Source organism: Mesoplodon mirus, assembly GCF_964341445.2.
Source record: "Mesoplodon mirus genome assembly, chromosome: 7".
NCBI lineage: Eukaryota > Metazoa > Chordata > Mammalia > Artiodactyla > Ziphiidae > Mesoplodon > Mesoplodon mirus.
Genome location: NC_138983.1, coordinates 54,565,642 through 54,585,536, shown reverse-complemented (window position 1 = coordinate 54,585,536; position 19,895 = coordinate 54,565,642). Strand labels below are relative to the sequence as shown.

Sequence of the window (19,895 nt, the reverse complement as noted above, 5' to 3'; positions counted from 1 at the left end):
GAAATACCATATGGATATTTCCTAAAAACAAATTGGCCTCAGGTTAAATGAGACCTTGGTCAGCTTACTGAGCCTCTCTAAATCTTGTTTTCTTGTTTGTAAAATGGGTATAGTAATATCAACCGAGTAAGTTGTTGTAATAATTAAAGCCATTTGTGAAGCTCCTGGCATGTAGTAGTAGGTGCCCAGTCAATGATTCTGTATGTTTCACATCTCTTAGCATGGTGTTGGACACATAAAATAGGCCTCAGTATAGTTAGCTTGATTGATAGTATTTAGTGATAGGTCAGGGCTCATGTTAGCTATTATTCTTGCTTCTACTTCTGAATTTCTATGGCCCAGTACAGACCATTAATCTTTCTCTGCATCAGTTAGGTGGAAATAACTGTTAGAAAGCATGCAAACATGTTTTTTTTAACAAATGTGCTTTTTTTCTCCTCATTAGAGAACTCTTTCTGAAGACTAATGCCCAGTTGACAATTCGTTGCAGGCAATTACTATCTGAGCTTTCCTACATTTACCCTATTGATTTGGTAAGTTTCAAATTTTCTGGGGAAAAAAAATTTTTTTTTAAAGATGATTTCTGTTTGAAATTTACTCTCAAAGCAAAAACTCATTGCTCTAGTCTTAATCATATGTTCTGTCATGATTCATTCAGAAGCTAATATTTATTTAAAAAGTAGATTTGGAATTAGTTGTCGTTAGGTTCCACCATTTTATTTTTTTTCTATCAGTTTGGTGGTGGGGTGCACTCATCTTCATCTGAAAGAATGCCAAATTATTTCTGGTTTCTTTAGGACCTTTTCACTCAACCAAATTATCAACTTTCACCATATCTGACACATAGATGCAGATACACGTGCATTGCTTTAAAAATATAATGGCTAATTAATTTATATTTATTAGTATTACCTAAGATATTCCTGAGGTAACTGTCAGGATATTAAGTTTCTGAATCTGGTTTGTTAGAGTAAATACAAATGTAACTGGTTAGGATTTTTTTTAGAGAACTAAATCTGCTAAATTTGGTGGTTTTGTTTTCTTTTTAACGAAAAGAGACTTAAAAGACTAATTTTCTGAGAGGAAACCTAATAGGGTTTTAGGTTGCTCACGGAATCTTGTTAATTCTACTTAAAAATTTTCATTTATAGCTATGAATTGGTCAAACGATAGTTTTATGATTAAAATATGACACAGTTTTTTGCTTAGATATGATGTTTTAAATGTTTATAGTATAGAGAATTTGAAGTGTATATCAATGTACAGAATAGTATAATAAATCATCATGTACTCATCATTCAGCTTCAACAATTAGGTTAATATTTTGAGTCTATGACAATATTGTCTTTGAATTAATACTGATGTAAGTTTTTTAGATTTAGAGCTTCTTTGCTTTATACATAAACAAAATTAATTGCATTCTTTGGTTGTATTTACAGAATGAGCATAAGGATTACTTTGTATGTGGTGTCAAGTTGCCTAATTCTGAGGACTTCCAAGGTATTTTATTTCTTATACTTCTAAAGATTTGGTATAATATATCGGTATGTTGCCGGGGACAAAGGGAGATACCTTGAACTGTTGGTTGCCTGGCACTTTATCCGGAAGGGTTTCTGGACCTTCTGTCCCTTCCCAATTGTAAGTATATAGAGTCAGATTCCCTGATGGAAGACTTAAGAGGATATTTGGTCTAATCATGAAAAAACAAAAACATTGTTGAACTTTCTATTTGCAAGCTAAAAGAAAACAGTTTTTGAATAATGGGCTTTAAGAAAATCAGACAGTAGGATTCTTAAGAATACTAATAATATCCCTGTCCTTTTGGTTTGATGTTTCATGAAAAATCTGTGTTGGGAACAAAGCAATAAACATTAATTTGCTCTATTTAGAAAACCATATTTCTGCTGATGTAAAATGTATTTGAAAATTTAATTTGTGACATCCCCACCCCTGTAGGTTAAACTTGTTGTATTGTCATTTCTGTCCTCTTTTAACTAAAATAAATTTACATTAAAGATGTTATAGATATGATTCATAGTAATTGCTATATTTAAAAATATTTTTCCCAATCCCTTTACCAGCATGCCAAAGAACTTATTTTGTTTGGCATATTGGTTAGAAAGATTACTTTATTGTTAGCAAAGTGGGTTCTTTTCTCCTAATATAAACAGTGCTTTGAGGACTATTAAGTAGTTGTGTAGATTATTCCCAAAGCTAGCACATTAATCTATTTGGGAATAAGTTATTCAAGAAGAAAGCATTACTAGTTCTGATTGGGACTTTCTTCCTTTTCCCTATAAAGAAAATGTTGTTATTTGTGGTCCTTTAACATTTAAGACTGTTTTAATATATTACCTCCTTTGTCCTTTACAACAAGACTTACAACAAGTAGTTGGGACATAAGAAGAGTGATACAAATGAACCTAGCTATGAAACGGATACAGAATCAGGGACACAGAGAATAGACTGGTGGTTGCCAAGGGGGAGAGAAGTGGGATTTTGGGATTAGCAGATGCAAACTGGTATATATAGAATGGATAAACAACAAGTTCCTACTGTATAGCACAGGGAACTATATTCAGTATCCTGTGATAAACCATAATGGAAAAGAATATGAAAAAGAATGTAAATATATGTATAACTGAGTCACTTTGCTGTATAGCAGTAATTAATACAACATTGTAATTCAACTAAACTTCAATAAAAAAGTAAATTAAAAAAAAAAAGGAAGAGTGATTAAAACAGGAATGGGAAGACCTATATTTGAGTCCTGGTTCCCCTTCTAGAAACCATCTATTTTGGAGCAAGTCATCTAAGCTTTGAGTTGATTTTCTAATTGATAGTATGAGCACATAGTTCATGTACTACCTGTTTTATATGATTGTTAAGATTTTATTTAAGAGCAAGACATTTTGCCTTATCTTTAATCCTCCCAAACACAAACAAAAGAAACCTATAGGGAAGGTGGTATAATCTCATTTTACAATGTGTAAATGAGCTATTTAGTGACTTGCATGAGACCACAAAAGCTAAGTAATGATTTTGCTGGGATTTGTCTGGTTTCCATTGTACAGTGTTCCCTCTAATCTCTGTAAGTCATACAGATGTGCTTTGGTGTTAATTTTAGGTGTTACTTTTATGTTATGGTGTCTTGAAGCTCATGACACATCTTTTCCCCTGTTCTTTCATTCCTTCATTTATTTAATAAACCCATTAAATACCTTGAGCCCTGTGTCAGGTTGCAGGGATACAGAATATTCACTTATTGAAAAAAATATCAGTTGAGCACCTGAATGCCAGACACTGTGCTGTGTTTTGAGGATATAATGATGGAAAAAGCAAATATATTCTCTTCTTTCATGGAACATACAACCTATTGAGGGAGACAGGCAATAAACAAGAAAATTAGTATTTAAAAAGTGTTTAATAAAGGAATACACTATCTTAGAGAATAGGGGACCCTCCTGTAGATAAAGCAGTCAGAGAAGGCCTGTCTGAGGAGAAACATTTAACCCAAAATCTGAAGGCTGAAAGGAACCAACTACACTACAGCGGGGGAGGAGCACGCCTAGAAGAGGGGGCGGTCGTGATGGGGGATACGGAGGAATGGGCTTGATATATCTGAAAAAGTTCAGGGTGAGGGGCATGGGGGAAGATACCTGTACTTTGGGCAGATCGTGTAATCTCTCAGAGCTTAATTTCTTCACCTGTAAAATGAGGTAATATTTACATCTTAAGTTCATTGTGATGATTGACTGAGATTGCATTTGAAAGGGCTTTTCATATAGAAGGCACTCAATACATGTAATTGGAATTAGTTGCAAGAGAGAGGAAGGAAGGAAGGACAGAAAGACCAGAGCAGCCCTGTGTGGCTGGAGCATAGTGAGAAAAGGGAAGAGTTCCATCAGAAGAGGTAAGAGAGTCAGCCAGGGCCTTGAGGCCACTGGAAGGAGTTTCTATTTTGTTCTCAGTGGAGTAGGAAACCCCTGAAGGGCTTCAAGAAGGGGGATGATATGAGTTGATTTATGTTTTTTAAAAGTCACTCTGGCTGCTAAATACAGAATGATCTGAGAGGCGGCAACAAGAGAAGCAGGGCTATCGGTATTGGAGTATCACCTTAATTTATTCTGGGATGTTTCTTGATTCTATTTTTGTTTTCTGGAGGTGATTTATTTCCTAGTTTTTCCTAGCTTTTGTTTGCTATTTATACTTAGTATGCCCAACAAGCTGAATACATTCCTTCTTCCCTTAAAAAAGTTAGTTTAGCTTTCAAGTACAGTTTTTACTGCTAAAAAAATGAAATGGGAGATAAAATGAAATAAATATTTAATTCTACTCTAAGACCCTGTTTACTTCCCATGACTCCTAGGAATCAGAAATTTTAAGAAGCACATATGGTAGTATTGGACTTTAAAATCTTACGTTGGCATTCTGTAAGGCACTTCTATGTACTAAATTTACTGAGTGCCTTGTGTGTGTCATTTATGGTGTCAGGTGCTGGGTGTATACAAAGGTGACCAAGGCATTGATCCTACCTCCGTGAAACTTCAGTCCACTTGAGGTTAACCAGGCACTTAGAAGTTTATACCAGGTACATGGGACTCAGAGAGTGGGAATAATCAGGTCTATCAGGAGGGAATCAGGAAAATCTTTATGGAGAAGTGATACCTGAGGTATTTTAAAAGATGAAATAGTATTCCCCTGTTGAAAGACGGATGGGACATTTTAGGTTCGGTGAGTAGCAATATGGTAACATGGAACATCATACATGATGCTGTCTTGTTTATTTAATTCTCACCACTGTGAGAATTAATTCCTTCTGTGAGCGAAAGAATTACACTCAACTTTTTTTTTTTTAAAGACAAGAAAATTGCAGCTCAGAGAGATTAGTTAAGTTTTCCGTAGACTCATACTAGCCAGTGGCAGAGCTAAAATCATCCCTGGTCGGCTTGATTTTGAGGTCCATATTATTCCTGTCATGATGCAGTTTTCTTCCTTGTTTTGAATAATAACCTCTTCCAGACTTCTGACAACTTTCAGTGTTCTGTAGCAGCTGCATTCTTAGTAAGACTCTAGTGACAGAACTCTAAACCGGTTATTCTGTTATATTCATGAGACTTTGCTGGGATAGACTTTACATTGTATGGCTTGATACTGTTTGGGAAACTGCTCCATAGTGACCCAGCACTTACTGTGCTCTTCTCCTCTTCTAACTGGGTAAGTTTCAGTTACAGTATTCCAGAGAGACTGGGACACAACGGGAGAAAGTTGTCCAGTGAAGGTGTTCATTTGAGTTCCATTGACTGAGACATTTCTCATCCAAAATGAAAAAAAAAGAAAACTGTTTGTGTGTGTCTTTAAGTAATCCATAGCACGAGAGCCTTTCGTGGTAATGAGACCCAGATTTCCTTCTGTGTCTGTATCCCTTCATACAGGCATGATTTCTTGGAAAGGAGAGTCCATATGTCAAACAGTGTCTCATTGAGAACATGGAATGATTCCATAGATGCTGTGGCAATGATTAGAGTCTTAAATATTTTGTCCTGTCTGGATCAGTGGGTGCATGGTTCCTTACCAAATCAGCTGCCTCAGTGATTGGGAAGGCAGGATGGTAAGAGCTTTTAGATCATTTATTGTACTTGGATGCATTTGAATATTAATGTTTGTCCAACATAAAGTCAAAGGGACATTTGAATGAATTTATAATGTTGTCATGGCCATTGTGGGTTTGTGGAATCTATTATCATAAAAATTACATAAAAGATTTAATTATTATAAAAATTACTGCAGCCCTGAGTAGATACCTACATTTAAAAAACAAACCAGGGCTTCCCTGGTGGCTCAGTGGTTGAGAGTCCGCCTGCCGTTGCAGGGGACACGGGTTCGTGCCCCGGTCCGGGAAGATCCCACATGCCGCGGAGCGGCTGGGCCCCTGAGCCATGTCCTCTGAGCCTGTGCTCCTCGGCAGGAGAGGCCACAACAGTGAGAGGCCTGAAAAACCAGAAATATTTATTATGAGGAAACTGCAGAATTTTGTTTTGTTTGTAAGCCCCTTAAAACATTGTTTTAATAAGGGCTTTTTCACTTACCTGAGTCTACAGTTTATTCCTGTTCCTCCCTGAACCCTCCCACTCCCCCTCTAACTTCTTTTCACCAACAGACCTATCATCTGTGACCTTTCTAACCCCCAGAGCAGCATAAGGAATAAAAACCTCTGCTCTGCATTAGGTGTTAGGGGCGTCATTAACACTTACTGGAAAAGCACACCCCAGAGAGCCAGGTTTTGGCTTTGGCAGGTAAAAAGTCTTTTAGATCTTGGAATGCTGGAAACCTTAAACCTTTTGGTTTTTTTAGCTAAAGTGATTGGCAACAGAATGTGACATCTGAGGTTTCGTGGCCAGCAATAGCCATAATTAACCACATGAGCTCACATTTTCCCACTGGAGGTTCAGTGGTCTTGGGGTGATGAAAGTGACTTCCCTACCAGGAGGTGGTTTTCCTTTTGAGGGTATTGGAATACCCTTGGGCCCTGTAATGCCTTACCCGTGGTCCTTTTAAAATTCTTTTTAATATAAAGCTTCAATATTGGAAATCCAACACCACAGTGTTTAACAGCAAGGCTGTGACGGCGCACTATGGCCTGGAATGGGAAACAACCTAGGGTTTTTAATGGGTGGAGTGGGGAGTCTTGTGGTGGAAACAATGGTGAGTGTGAATAACTAGAATCAAAACTGATTTCCAGTATTACCCAGTTTTCAGTTTTTGCTATTTCTTTTTGGGTTTTGGTGTACATATATAGGATTCTCTTAGAGATGCCCTTTTATGTTTAAATTTAATCAAAATTGGGTTTTTTTGTTTTTTTTTTTTGTTTTTTTTTGCGGTATGTGGGCCTCTCGCTGTTGTGGTCTCTCCCGTTGTGGAGCACAGGCTCCAGACGCGCAGGCTCAGCAGCCATGGCTCACGGGCCCAGCTGCTCCGCGGCATGTGGGATCTTCCTGGACCAGGGCACGAACCCGTGTCCCCTGCATCGGCAGGCGGACTCTCAACCACTGCGCCACCAGGGAAGCCCTGTTTTGTTTTTAATTAATTAATTTTATTTATTTATTTTTGGCTGCTTTGGGTCTTCGTTGCTGCACGCAGGCTTTCTCTAGTTGTGGCGAGTAGGGGCTGCTCTTCGTTGCAGTGCGCGGGCTTCTCATTGCGGTAGCTTCTCTTCTTTGAGCTGCACGAGCTCTAGGTGCACAGGCTTCAGTAGTTGTGGCGCACGGGCTTAGTTGCTCCGCAGCATGTGAGATAATCCCGGACCAGGGCTCAAACCCATGTCCCCTGCGTTGGCAGGCAGATTCTTAACCAGTGCGCCACCAGGGAAACCCACAAAATTGTTTTGATTATTGAAAGGAGGTGATGTTAGACCAGTTTCTGTTCTTTTAATATATATGTGGATGTAGTCCTTGAAATAGGCAAACTTAATTCTTTAGTATTACCCTTTTAGTAATACGGAAAACTGGAGATGCTTGAGAGTTTATTTAGCATTGGATAGATTTTTTAAACTATAGTTTGCATTTGACCTATTTTGGGCAGGCTAACTAAGAGGCCTTCTGATTTTTGGAAGTTTTCAAATCCTTTTCTGTCAGGTCACATACGAAAGGAAAAGCTTACTTACTGTAAGTTCTCTTTTTCTTCCTCTCCCTTCAAAAGAAGGTTCTGAAAGACCAAGTCCTTTTACTGATAGAAATATTTTAAATTTGATAAGCCCTATTCTTTAGAGAAAGCAGGAGGCAGGATTCAGCAACATCTGATGGAACTCACCATCCCAGCTGTGCTTCCAGTGATAAATATTTGGGGGGCTGGGGTGTAGATACAATTCTCTCTCCCACTCCATCACTCATAATTTTTACTTATATGGCTTTGACCAAGTCACTTATGCCACGTGAATCTTATTTTTCTCATTTCTAAGTTGATAACATCAGATGCAGTGATTTCTAAGGTTTCTCCTGGCTCTACTGTTATATATGATGATTAAATTATAATGTAATGCATTTACAATGTAATGTAATTTCAGTCTCTAAGGTAGTCTGATATACATATTTCAACAGTAGGAAAGTATTGTAGTACTGTGAGTCTGGGCCAAGAGCACATGGTCTCTAAAAATAGGATTCTCGTCAGTTAGGGCATGCCCAGTAGTCAGTTGAAAGGAATGCTGTTTGATTTTTTTTTCATCAGTTTGATTTGAGAGAACATGTTACCAAGGAGTTTGTATGTGTTCTTTGCCCTTACTAGAAAAGTGTGAAGAAACTAAGATAATACACGTGTGTCATATGCTTGGTGTGTTCTAGGCTCCAAAGTTAAAAATTGTTACATTCCACAGTAAAGTTCTGTGACAGTATGGTAGAGTGCTTAAAAGACAGAGGCATCCGTGTCAGGTCAACCCATATACTAGCTGTCTTAGCTTGGACAGGTTCCTTAACTTCTTTGAACCTTATTTCTTCATCTATAAATTGAATGAAATAGCACATAAAACGTACCCAGTTTATTAATTGTTGATGAATGAATGACTGTCAGAAATAAAGCATCATGGTCAATTCCTGGCAGAAAAAGAAAGTGTACAATAAAAGTTACCTATTTTTACAATATGATCAAGGAATCTGCTTTGGTAGTCAAGGGTAGACAATGCACTGAGTAGTATACGGCTATAGTAGGAGTCCTACAGTAAGAAGGTAGTGCTTAGATAACCAAGTTTAAATATAAAAAAGAAAAATGTGGAAAATATTACTAATAATTGAAGTTAAAGGTACTCTTAAAAATCAGGAAATACTCAAGCCAAGGTCATCTCAATCATTTCAGCCTTTCTCTAGCCAGATGTATTCCAGATATGTGTTAAATGTGTGTGTGTGTGTGTGTGAGTGAGAGAGAGAACTTTTTAAAGTATTTTAAGAATATTGTATACCAAGCAGTTACTTTTTCCTTCCCCCTGGGGCAAGCTTAAAACTTTTTATTGTATTACCCTCAGTTCTGGGTACTGAATGATAATTTGTCGCTTGGTAGGCAGTAGCAGAAATCCAGAAGTTGAATTAAAAATCTGTGGCTTCTTAAAAGATACATACTTATGTTTGACTGTAGGAGACATGTATTTTTTCTAACAGTTGCTTCCACACAAAAATTGCATAAATAGAATATATATGAACAATGTGGTTTTTGACCTTTTACTATTTAAAACATTTTTTCTCCTTATCCTATCTCAAACTTCACAGACTTAAACAATGCTCTCTTTATGAATATTGAGAACATACCCCATAAGGATGCACTGTGCTGTTTCACTTCACCTTGGAATTAATAACGTTGTACAATAGTACAACAGTACAACTGTTTTGCTTATAAAGTTGTTAATGAGTAAAATGTATAACATTAATATAGATGTAATGTTTAAACCTCTGAAACTAATTTTTGCATTGTATAATAGACTCAGGTATTATTTTTGCCCTTAAAAGTGCTGGGAAAGAGAGTAATGGAGATTTGAATGCAGTAAGAACTCTTAAGATTATATATCAAATTTTAATCTCATCACATTAATTATTGGGAAATAGTTTTAAATGTAGTAGATGAAATTTCAAATCTTATTAATGTGTTTACATTTCTATAAAATTCATATAGATAGGTGAATAATATTTTATCAATTATTTCTCATAAAATCTCTCTTGAAATTGATTTATTATGATCTCATAGCTACATTTATAAGGTAAATAGTTATTTTCTATTTCTCTGTTTTTGAATTTACAGCAAAAGATGATGGAAGCATTGCTGTTGCCCTTGGTTACACTGCACATTTGGTATCAATGATTTCCTTTTTCCTACAAGTGCCCCTCAGATATCCTATAATTCATAAGGGATCTAGATCAACAATCAAAGATAATATTAATGACAAGTTGACTGAAAAGGAGAGAGAGTAAGTATCCTTTTAAAATATTCTTTTAACATTAAGGCAGTATGAAGCATCGACTGTATTAAAAATATAAAATGTGACCTAGATTGTGGTGATTTTTGTATATCCTTTGTAAAGTGCTCCATTTCTTTAAAATAGAGTGTAGTCAAAATTGCTATTGATAGCAAAATTGACTCATTCAAATTTAATTTGCTTTTGTGAGGCAAGTATCATATACTCTGCAAATATTCATGTTATATCTGTTGCCGCTAGTCACCAAATGAAATGCTTAAAGATTTGTCAGAGAGACAACCAGGAAAAAGATAAAAGACTTAACAGCAGATTGTACATATCTAAAAAATGGGTTTGTGAACTGGAAGATAGCCCAGGAGAAAATACCTGACCAGGCACAAGTACAAAAGAGATGGATTTATCGAAAAGTGCTAGACATATGTAGGACACATTAAAAAGTCTAATATAAATATAATTGGAGTCACAGAGAGGGAGAAGAGAGCACATAGGGTAATTGTAATATTTTAAGAGATAATGACAGAGTTCATATTTGACAAAAGACATCAAGCTATAAGTTCAAGAAGCATTAAATACAACACAAAAAAAGTACAAAGCAAACATACTTAGGGGAAGTATAGTAAAACAGCTGAAAACCAAAGAGATAAAGTGAAAATATTAAAAGTACCTAGAGAGAAAAGAGATTTGCCTCAAAAGAGCAATAATAAGGCTGAAAGCTAATTTCTTAAGAGAAACATTGGGAACCGGAGGTGATGCAGTGACTTTTTTTTTTTTTTTTTTTTTTTTTGCGGTATGCAAGCCTCTCACTGTTGTGGCCTTTCCCATTGCGGAGCACAGGCTCCGGACGCGCAGGCTCAGCAGCCATGGCTCACGGGCCCAGCCGCTCCGCGGCATGTGGGATCTTCCCGGACCGGGGCACGAACCCGCGTCCCCTGCATCGGCAGGTGGACTCTCAACTACTGCGCCACCAGGGAAGCCCTGCAGTGACATTTTTAAAGCATGTAAAATGATACTGCCAACTTAGAATTCTATATTCAGTGAATTATCCTTCAAAAGTAAAGGCAGGGGACTTCCCCGGTGGCACAGTGGTTAAGAATCTGCCGCCAATGCAGGGGATATGGGTTTGATCCCTGGTCCGGGAAGATCCCACATGTCATGGAGGAACTAAGCCCGTGCACCACAACTACTGAACCCCATGTGCCTAGGGCCCATGCTCCACAGCAAGAGAAGCCACCACAATGAGAAGCCCACACACCACAATGAAGAGTAGTCCCCACTCGCCGCAACTGGAGAAAGCCCATGCACAGCAACGAAGACGCAATGCAGCCAAAAATAAATTAATTTTAAAAAAGTAAAGGCAAAATAAAGACATTTCAGACTATCAGTACTGAGAAAATGCATCTCAGCAGACCTATACTAAAGGAAATACTAAAGACAGAATAAAAATAATCTAGCATAGAAACGTGGAAATGCCTCTCCTCCAGAAATTCTGATTCAGTTGATAGGCCCAGACATGAGATGTATTTTTCTAAAGCCCCTGAAGTGACTGTAATGTGCAGTCAGGTTTGAGAACCACTGTTCTATTGATGGATTGCAAATGTTGTGTTCATGGGTGTGAAGAAATGAAATATCCTCCACTCTATTTAGGAAACTGCAAGAGAAAAGGCAGGAAAGGTGGGCATCAGTGGAAGAATTTAGTACTATATCTGGTAGGGCTTGTAAGTGGAGGGCAGGGAGCACATGTATAGTTTTATTCAGTTCCTTTTCAAAGGCATTGATTAATTTATAGCCCAAGTATTGTTTTCAATTTCAAAACCTTTTATTTAAAGAGAGCCTGAAATATATATGTTTGACAGAAGGGGACATGAGTATGGTTTCTTTGCTCTTTTTAAAAAATTGAGGTGAAATTCACATAACCTAACTTTTTTAAAGTGTACAATTCAGTGGCATTTAGTATCTTCATGGTACTACGTAATCAACACTTCTATCTAGTTCCAAAACATTTTCATCACCCTGAAAGAAAACCCTGTATCTATTAAGTAGTCACTCCCTGTTCTCCTACCCAGTAACCCCTTTCTTCAGCGCCTGGCAACCACCCATTTGCTTTCTGTCTCTGTGGATTTACCTGTTCTGGATATTTCGTGTAACTGGAATCATTTGCGACACGTAACCTTCTGTTTGGGGTTCCTTGCACTGAGCCTACTATTTTCAGTGTATTCACATTGAGCACAATCAGTGCTTCATGTACTTTTGTGGCTGAATAAGAGTCCATTGAATGCATATACCACATTTTGTTTACGCACCATCTATTGATGGGCATTTGGGTTATTTCCACTTTTTGGCTGTGATCATTCACGTACAAGTATTTGCTTGCGTATCCATTTTCAGTTCTTTCGAGCATATAACTTGAAGTAGAATTGCTGGGTCATATGATAATTCTATGTTTAACTGTTTGAGGCACCACCAAACTGTTTTCCACAACAGCTACACCAGCTTACATTCCCTGGTATCAAGTGGTATACATATCATTGTGCTTTTGATTTGTGTTTCCTTAATGACTAATGATGTTGAGCATTTCTTCATGTTCTTGCTGGCCATTTTTGTATCTTATCTGGAGAAATATCTACTCAGATTTTCAGCCTGTTTTTTTCCTTTCAGTTTTTTTTAGATATAATTGATATATATACAGCACCGTAAAAGTTCAAGGTGTACAGCATAATGACTGACCTATATACATCATGAAATGCTTACCACAGTAAGTTTAGTGAACACCTATCATCTCATATTAGGGAAAAAAATTAAAGAAATAGAAAAAAATTTTTTCCTTGTGATGAGAACTCTTAGGACTTACTCTCTTAACCACTTGTATTTATAACATTCAGCAGTATTAATTATATCAATCATGTTGTATGTTACATCCCTAGTACTTGTTTATCATATAACTGGAAGTTTGTACCTTTTGACTGCCTTCATACAATTTCCTCCCACCCCTTACCCCTCTGCCTTTGGTAACCATAAACCTGATCTCTTTTCCTATGAGTTTGTTTGTTTTTGAAGTACCGTTGACCTACAACACTATGTCCTGGTAACAACGTAGTGATTTGATTTTTCTGTGCATTTCAAAATGATCACTACAATAAGTCTAATTATTGTCACCATACGAAGATATTACATAATTAAGACTATACTCCCCACACTGTACAATTCAAACCCGTGACTCATTTAATTTGTACATGGAAGTCTGTACCTCTTAATCTCCCTCACCTCTTGCCCATATTTTTAATTGGGTCGTTCCTGTTTTCTTTGAGTTGTAAGACTTCTTTGTATATTCTGCATACTAGACTCTTATCAGGTAAATAAATCATTTGAAAGTATTTTCTCCCATTCTCTAGGTTGTTGTTACAGTTTAAGGCCTAAAATTAAGGTCAGTATTATGTGCTGCCTGGATATCTGGTGAAACCAGGAGGGCCTTGAATAGTCCCTCCCAACTCTGCTCCCGTGGATCAGGCCCCCTATCCAAACAACCCTCTTTATTCAGGGGTCTAGGTAGTCTCTGCTTATTCCTGAGTAGTGAATTTCAGTTCCTTGCCAGATGGGTAATGATGGAAACAAACCAATCACATCCTCCCCTGGGAACCAATCATCATCACTCTGTCCTTTTCATACTACAGAGCCTGCCACCCATAGCTCCTGGTTGTTCACTCTCTTCTCAAGTGTAACCCCATGTGAGCCTGTGTGGCATGCGGTGTCCTCCTCCCCTGGGATTTGAATATGTGTGACCAGTAATCTGCTTTTAATCTCATATGTCCAGTGTCAGATGTTGAGTGTTCAACCATCCCCATGACCCTAGGGGTCTCTTATCAATGGGGTGAATAAGAGGAGATTAAAATAGTTGTTTTACTTTCTTTATAGTGTACTTTGATGCATAAAAGTTTCGGATTTTCATTACGTCTAATTTATCTATCTTTTTTGTATGTGTTTGTTTCTAGAGCTTTTGGTTTCATATCTAAAATCCATTGCTAAATCCAAGCTCATGAAGATTTACCCCTTCGTTTTCTTGAAATAGTCATATCATTTTATCTCTCATATGTAGGTCTTTGACCCACTTTGGGTTAATTTTTTTTTTTTTCTTTTTTCTTTTTGCGGTATGCGGGCCTCTCACTGTTGTGGCCTCCCCCGTTGCGGAGCACAGGCTCCGGACGCGCAGGCCCAGCGGCCATGGCTCACGGGCCCAGCCGCTCCGCGGCATATGGGATCCTCCCAGACCGGGGCACGAACCCGTATCCCCTGCATCGGCAGGCGGACTCTCAACCACTGCGCCACCAGGGAGGCCCTGGGTTAATTTTTGTATATGTTATGGCTTAGGGGTCCAACTCCATTCTTTTACATTAGGATATCCAGCTGTATCTGCATCATTTGTTAAAGAGACTATTCTTTCCTCATTGAATGGCTTTGGCACACTTGTTGAAAATCAATTAGCCATAGATTATTTCTGAACTCTCAGTTCTAGTCCACAGGTTCATATGTCTATTGTTATATCAATTCCACAATAAATTTTGAAATTGGGAATTGTGAATCCTCCAACTTTGTTCTTTTTCAGTACTTTTCTGGCTATTCAGAGCCCTTTGCAATTCCATATGAATTTGAAGATCATCTTTTCTATTTCTGCAAAGAGGGCCTTTTAATAAGCTGTTGGCTTCAGTTTACTAGCAATTCACTGAGGATTTTTGCATCTATATTTATAAGGAATATTGGTCTATAGTCTTCTTGCGTGACTTTTCTGTCAGAGTAATAGTGGCCTCATAGAAAGCATTATGAAGTTAAGTGTTCCCTTCTCTTCTACTTTATTGGAAGAGTTTGGGGATTGCTGTTAATTCTTCTTTTAAATGTTTGTTAGAATTTACCAGTGGAGCCAAGTGGTTCTGCTCTTTTCTTTGTTGGGAGGTTTCTGATTAGTGATTCAATTTCTTATTATAGGTCTGTTCATATTTTTTATATATTCCTGACTCAGTTTATATCATTTGTGTGTTTCTAAGAATAAGACCATTTCATCTAGGTTATCTAATTTGTTGGTGACAGTTGTTCACAGTATTTTTTATAATCCCTTTCATTTCTGTAAGGTCTTTAATGATGTCTGTTTTCATTTCTGATTTTAGTTAGTTGTTTGTGTCTTTTTTATTTTCTTATTGTAGCTAAAAACTTTTAGCTAGAATAAGAAGATGTGATGGATCTTTTCAAAGAATTGACTTTTTGGTTTTGTTTATTCTCTCTGTTGTTTTTGTCTCTTATCTCTACTCTAATCATTATTATTTCTTTCATTCTGCTAGCTTTGGGTTTTGTTTTCTATTCCTTTAGATGTAAAGTTAGGTTACTGATATGAGAGCTTTCTTTTTTTTCTTTTTTTTTTTTCTTTCGGTACGCGGGCCTCTCACTGTTGTGGCCTCTCCCGTTGCGGAGCACAGGCTCCAGACACGCAGGCTCAGTGGCCATGGCTCACGGGCCTAGCCGCTCTGTGGCATGTGGGATCTTCCCGGACCGGGGCATGAACCCTTGTCCCCTGCATTGGCAGGGGGACTCTCAACCACTGTGCCACCAGGGAAGCCCGAGAGCTTTCTTTTTTAACGTCAGTGTTTATACCTTTAAACTTCCACATCTCATAAATTTTGACATATTGTGTTTTTATTTTCCTTCCTCTCAAAGTATTTTCTAATTTCCCATGTGATTTCTTCAGTTAACCCATTGGTTGTTTAAAAGGGTTTAATTTTCACGTATTTGTGAATTTTCTAGTTTTCCTTCTGTTATTGAATTCTAGTTTAATTCCATTGTGATGGAGAGATAATTTGTATGAGTTCAGAATTTTTTAATTTATTAAGACTTGTTTTGTGGCCTAATATATGATCTATCCTAGAGAATGTTCCACATGCATTTGAGAAGAATGTGTAGAATATTGTTAGATGCAGTGTTCTATTATATATGTCTGTTAGGTCTAGTTGGTTTATAGTGTTGTCAAGTCTTATATGTCCTTATTGATCTTTTGTCTATATATGCTGTCCATTATTGAAAGTGGAGTATTAAGCTCTCCAGCTATTATTGTAGGACTGTTTCTCCTTCAATTCTGTCAACATTTGCTTCTTTTACTTGGGGGCTCTCATTTAGTATGTGTGTTTTGAGTTACTATTTCTTCTTGATGAATTGACCCTTTTATCATTATATAATGAACTTTTTTGCCTCTTGTAACAATTTTGACCTAAAGACTATTTTGTCTGATATTAGGATAGCCTCCCAGCTCTCTTTTGGTTACTGTATTTGGGAATATCTTTCCCATCCTTTCATTTTGAACCTATTTGTATCTTTGGATCTAAAATGAGTCTCTTGCAGGGACTTCCTTGGGGGTCCAGTGGTTAAGAATCTGCTCTTCCACTGCAGGGGGACAGGTTCGATCCCTGGTCAGGGAACTAAGGTACTGCATGCCCCATGGTAAGGCCAAAAATATAAAAATTAAAAAAAAATTAATTAAATGAGTCTCTTGTAGGCAGTATATAGTTGGATCTTTTTTTTTTAATCCTTTCTGCCAATCTCTGCCTTTTGACTGAGAGTTTAATCTACTTATACAATATTTAACATAATTTGTGGTATGGAAGGATTTACTTCTGCATTTTGTTTTCCATATTTCTTATACCTTTTTTGTGCCTCATTTCCTCTATTACTGCCTCTTTTTTTTTTTTACTTAATTGGTTTTTTGTAATGTACCATTTTGATTCCCTTCTCATTTCTTTTTCAGTGTATTTAAGATATTTTCTTATTGGTGACTCTGGGGATTATAATTAGCATCCTATAGCAATCTAGTCTGAGATGATACCCACTTAGCTTCAGTAGTATGTAAAACTTCTGCTCCTCTGTACCTCTGTCTCCCCACCTTTATGTTGTTATTGTCACAGATGACATCTTTATACATTGTGTGCCCATAATACTGTCTTTTAAATTTACCCGTGTAAGTAGTTACCTTCACTGGAGATCTTTATTTCTTTGTCCAGCTTTCAGTAACTGTGTAGTGTCCTTTCATTTCAACCAGAAGGCCTTCGCCTTCACTTCTTGCAGTAAGCCTAGCAGTCAGCCAGAGGTGAAAGCCTAGGGTCTTCTCAGGTGTTTTCTGAGCATGCATTCTATTCTGAGCATGTACGTAACTTCTTTTCTATTTTTTAATTTTTAAAAATTTTTAATTTAATTTAATTTTTTAAACATTTTATTTTATATTGGAATATTGTTGATTAACAATGTTGTGTTAGTTTCAGGTGTACAGCAGAGTGATTCAGTTATACATATACATGTATCTATTCTTTTTTCAAATTCTTTTCCCATTTAGGTTATTACAGAATACTGAGCAGAGTTCCCTGTGCTATACAGTAGGTCCTTGTTGGTGCTCTATTTTAAATATAGCAGTGTGTACATGTCAATCTCAAACTCCCAATCTATCCCTCCCTCCACCCTTCTTCCCTGGTAACCATAAGTTCCTTCTCTAAGTCTGTGAATCTGTTTCTATTTTGTAAATAAGTTCATTTGTATCCTTTTTTTAAGATTCTGCATATAAGCTATGTCATATGATATTTGTCTTTCTCTGACTTACTTTCACTTAGTATGATAATCTCCAGGTTCATCCATGTTGCTGTAGATGGCATCATTTCATTCTTTTTAATGGCTGATATTCCATTGTATATATGTACCACATCTTCTTTATCCATTCATCTGTCGATGGATATTTAGGTTGCTTCCATGACTTGGCTGTTGTAAACAGTGCTGCAATGAACATTGGGGTGCATGTATCTTTTCAAACCACGTTTTTCTCTGGATATATGCCCAGGAGTGGGATGGCTGGATCATGTGGTAATTCTATTTTTAGTTTTCTGAGGAAGCTGCATTCTGTTTTCCACACTGGCTGCACCAACTTACATTCCCACTATAACTTCTGATTCCCCAGTGTGTGTGGGTACTTTTGAATACACTAATTTCTCAAAGAAACTCTCCCCAGCTTTTCCTCCCAGACTTTAGACAGTCTGTTGTGTGTCTCAACCTTAATCTTTTGCACAAAGATGCTATGGGGTTTGTTGGTTTGCCTTACTTCTTTTTTTTTTTTTTTTTTTTTTTTGCGGTACGCGGGCCTCTCACTGTTGTGGCCTCTCCCGTTGCGGAGCACAGGCTCCGGACACACAGGCTCAGCAGCCATGGCTCACGGGCCCAGCCGCTCCGCGGCATGTGGGATCTTCCCGGACCGGGGCACGAACCCGTGTCCCCTGCATCGGCAGGCGGACTGTCAACCACTGCGCCACCAGGGAAGCCCTGGTTTGCCTTACTTCTTGAGCAGTGTCTTCTGCTTTTCCTCACTGAGTGAGTTCTGACTAGGCAAAACAAAGGCAAGTACCTTGCATTAGTCCTGCAGGTCGCCCCCAGACAAGTTAGAACAAACCAACCCAAATTTTTTTAGAATAAGATCTGCTCTGCTCCGTTAAGAACTAGGGGTCAGGGCCCCACAAGGGCAGGCTGCTGTCTTTACGACCACTGCTGAGCTGGAGAGGTGGTTAAGGACAAGGTAAGTAAAAATGCTGCAAAGCATTCCTTCTGATTTTGAGTTTCCTTTTTGTTGATTCATTGTTCAGCCAGTTGTTGTAAGCCTTTGACTGACAGTTTTTGCTTGATTTTTTTTTCAATGTTTCTCTAGAGAGACAAGTCCTTTGATCTACTTACTGTACCATTTTTGCTGACTCCGTTCCATTTGTTTGTGTAATGATGAAAAACACTACTTGTAAGGGATGAAGGGACCCCTAGGTAATTTTAAGAGGAGGGAATACCATAACCAGATATGTCTTTCACAGAGATGACCTTGTAGTTTTGTGGAGAATGCCTCCCAACCTTCTGTAGGTTCCATATTAAGAAAATTAAATATCTCTCCAGATTTTTATCAAATTTGTGCATGATGATCTGCCTTAAAATATTAGTTATGTAGGAAAATCACTTTAGGAGCTTGAAGGAGGGGTGCTCCTGAAATGATAAATACTCTGTATCCAGATCAGCTGCACACTTTAATTTGTGAAGGAGCAGCTTAACATGTGAGCACTCCAAGTAGTATGAGCCAGTGTGAGTAGTAGTGATGATTTGTTTATTGATTGATTTTCCGAAGCAATCTGGGAAGGCCAGTGAGATTTTGGTGATGATGTTATTCATTTTTTTCTTTGGCAGCCAGGAGAACCACAGAAATTGCTTTTTAGTGAACGAATTTTATATTATACCTCTATCTTCCCCTTTTCACCGAAACACAAATTGTATTTTATTGATTCTAATGTAAATACTTTCGACATTTTAATATTGCTAAAAATGAGATACATCTTACAATTAATGGCATGATTGATAGCATTTATCTTTTCTTAGTGGTACATAAGTTAATGATGCAGTTCACAGTTGATGCTGTCTTAGATTTTATGAACTATCAAATATTTTCACTGGGCAGTAAAGCACTTCAGATCCATTTTGGAACAACATAGATGTGTAAATAAATATCTAAATACAAATACATTTATTGATTATGCTTGTTGATTGAATCAGCCTCTCAGTTATTAGCCTGGATGACTGAAGGAGCAGATTAGACATGGTTTTCTTTTCTCCTGAGTGTGTCGATTTTCATGTGAACCTTTCCAGGGTATTAGGTGGAATCAGGTCTTCATGGGAAAATAGGAATTAAATGACTCATTGGATAAATTATGCTTATTGTAATAGGCCTAGGAATCCTCAGCCTCTGCCCTCTCTGATTACCTGTTTCATCTGACTATTGGAATGTGATATATTAGGGTTCAAAGCTCTATTTAGCTAGTTTTGCTAGAAGGGGGAAAAAAACACCAAAAACTAGTTTTTTCCTGTGTCTGGTCTGTTTGAAGCCCAGGTCTGGACTGATGCCTTG

The 19,895-nt window shown here is 37.5% G+C and overlaps 1 protein-coding gene across 3 annotated transcripts in view; it reads left to right on the top strand.

The window, feature by feature from the left end:
* The window catches only part of UVRAG (UV radiation resistance associated), a 315,157-nt gene that overhangs the window by 172,807 nt on the left and 122,455 nt on the right, over nt 1-19,895 (top strand). For all 3 annotated transcript variants that reach the window (XM_082628358.1, XM_082628357.1, XM_082628359.1), the window contains 3 exons: nt 446-533; nt 1,440-1,500; nt 9,778-9,943. In XM_082628358.1, the coding sequence (XP_082484484.1) occupies nt 446-533; nt 1,440-1,500; nt 9,778-9,943 (315 nt within the window). The remainder of the gene's footprint in view (nt 1-445; nt 534-1,439; nt 1,501-9,777; nt 9,944-19,895) is intronic.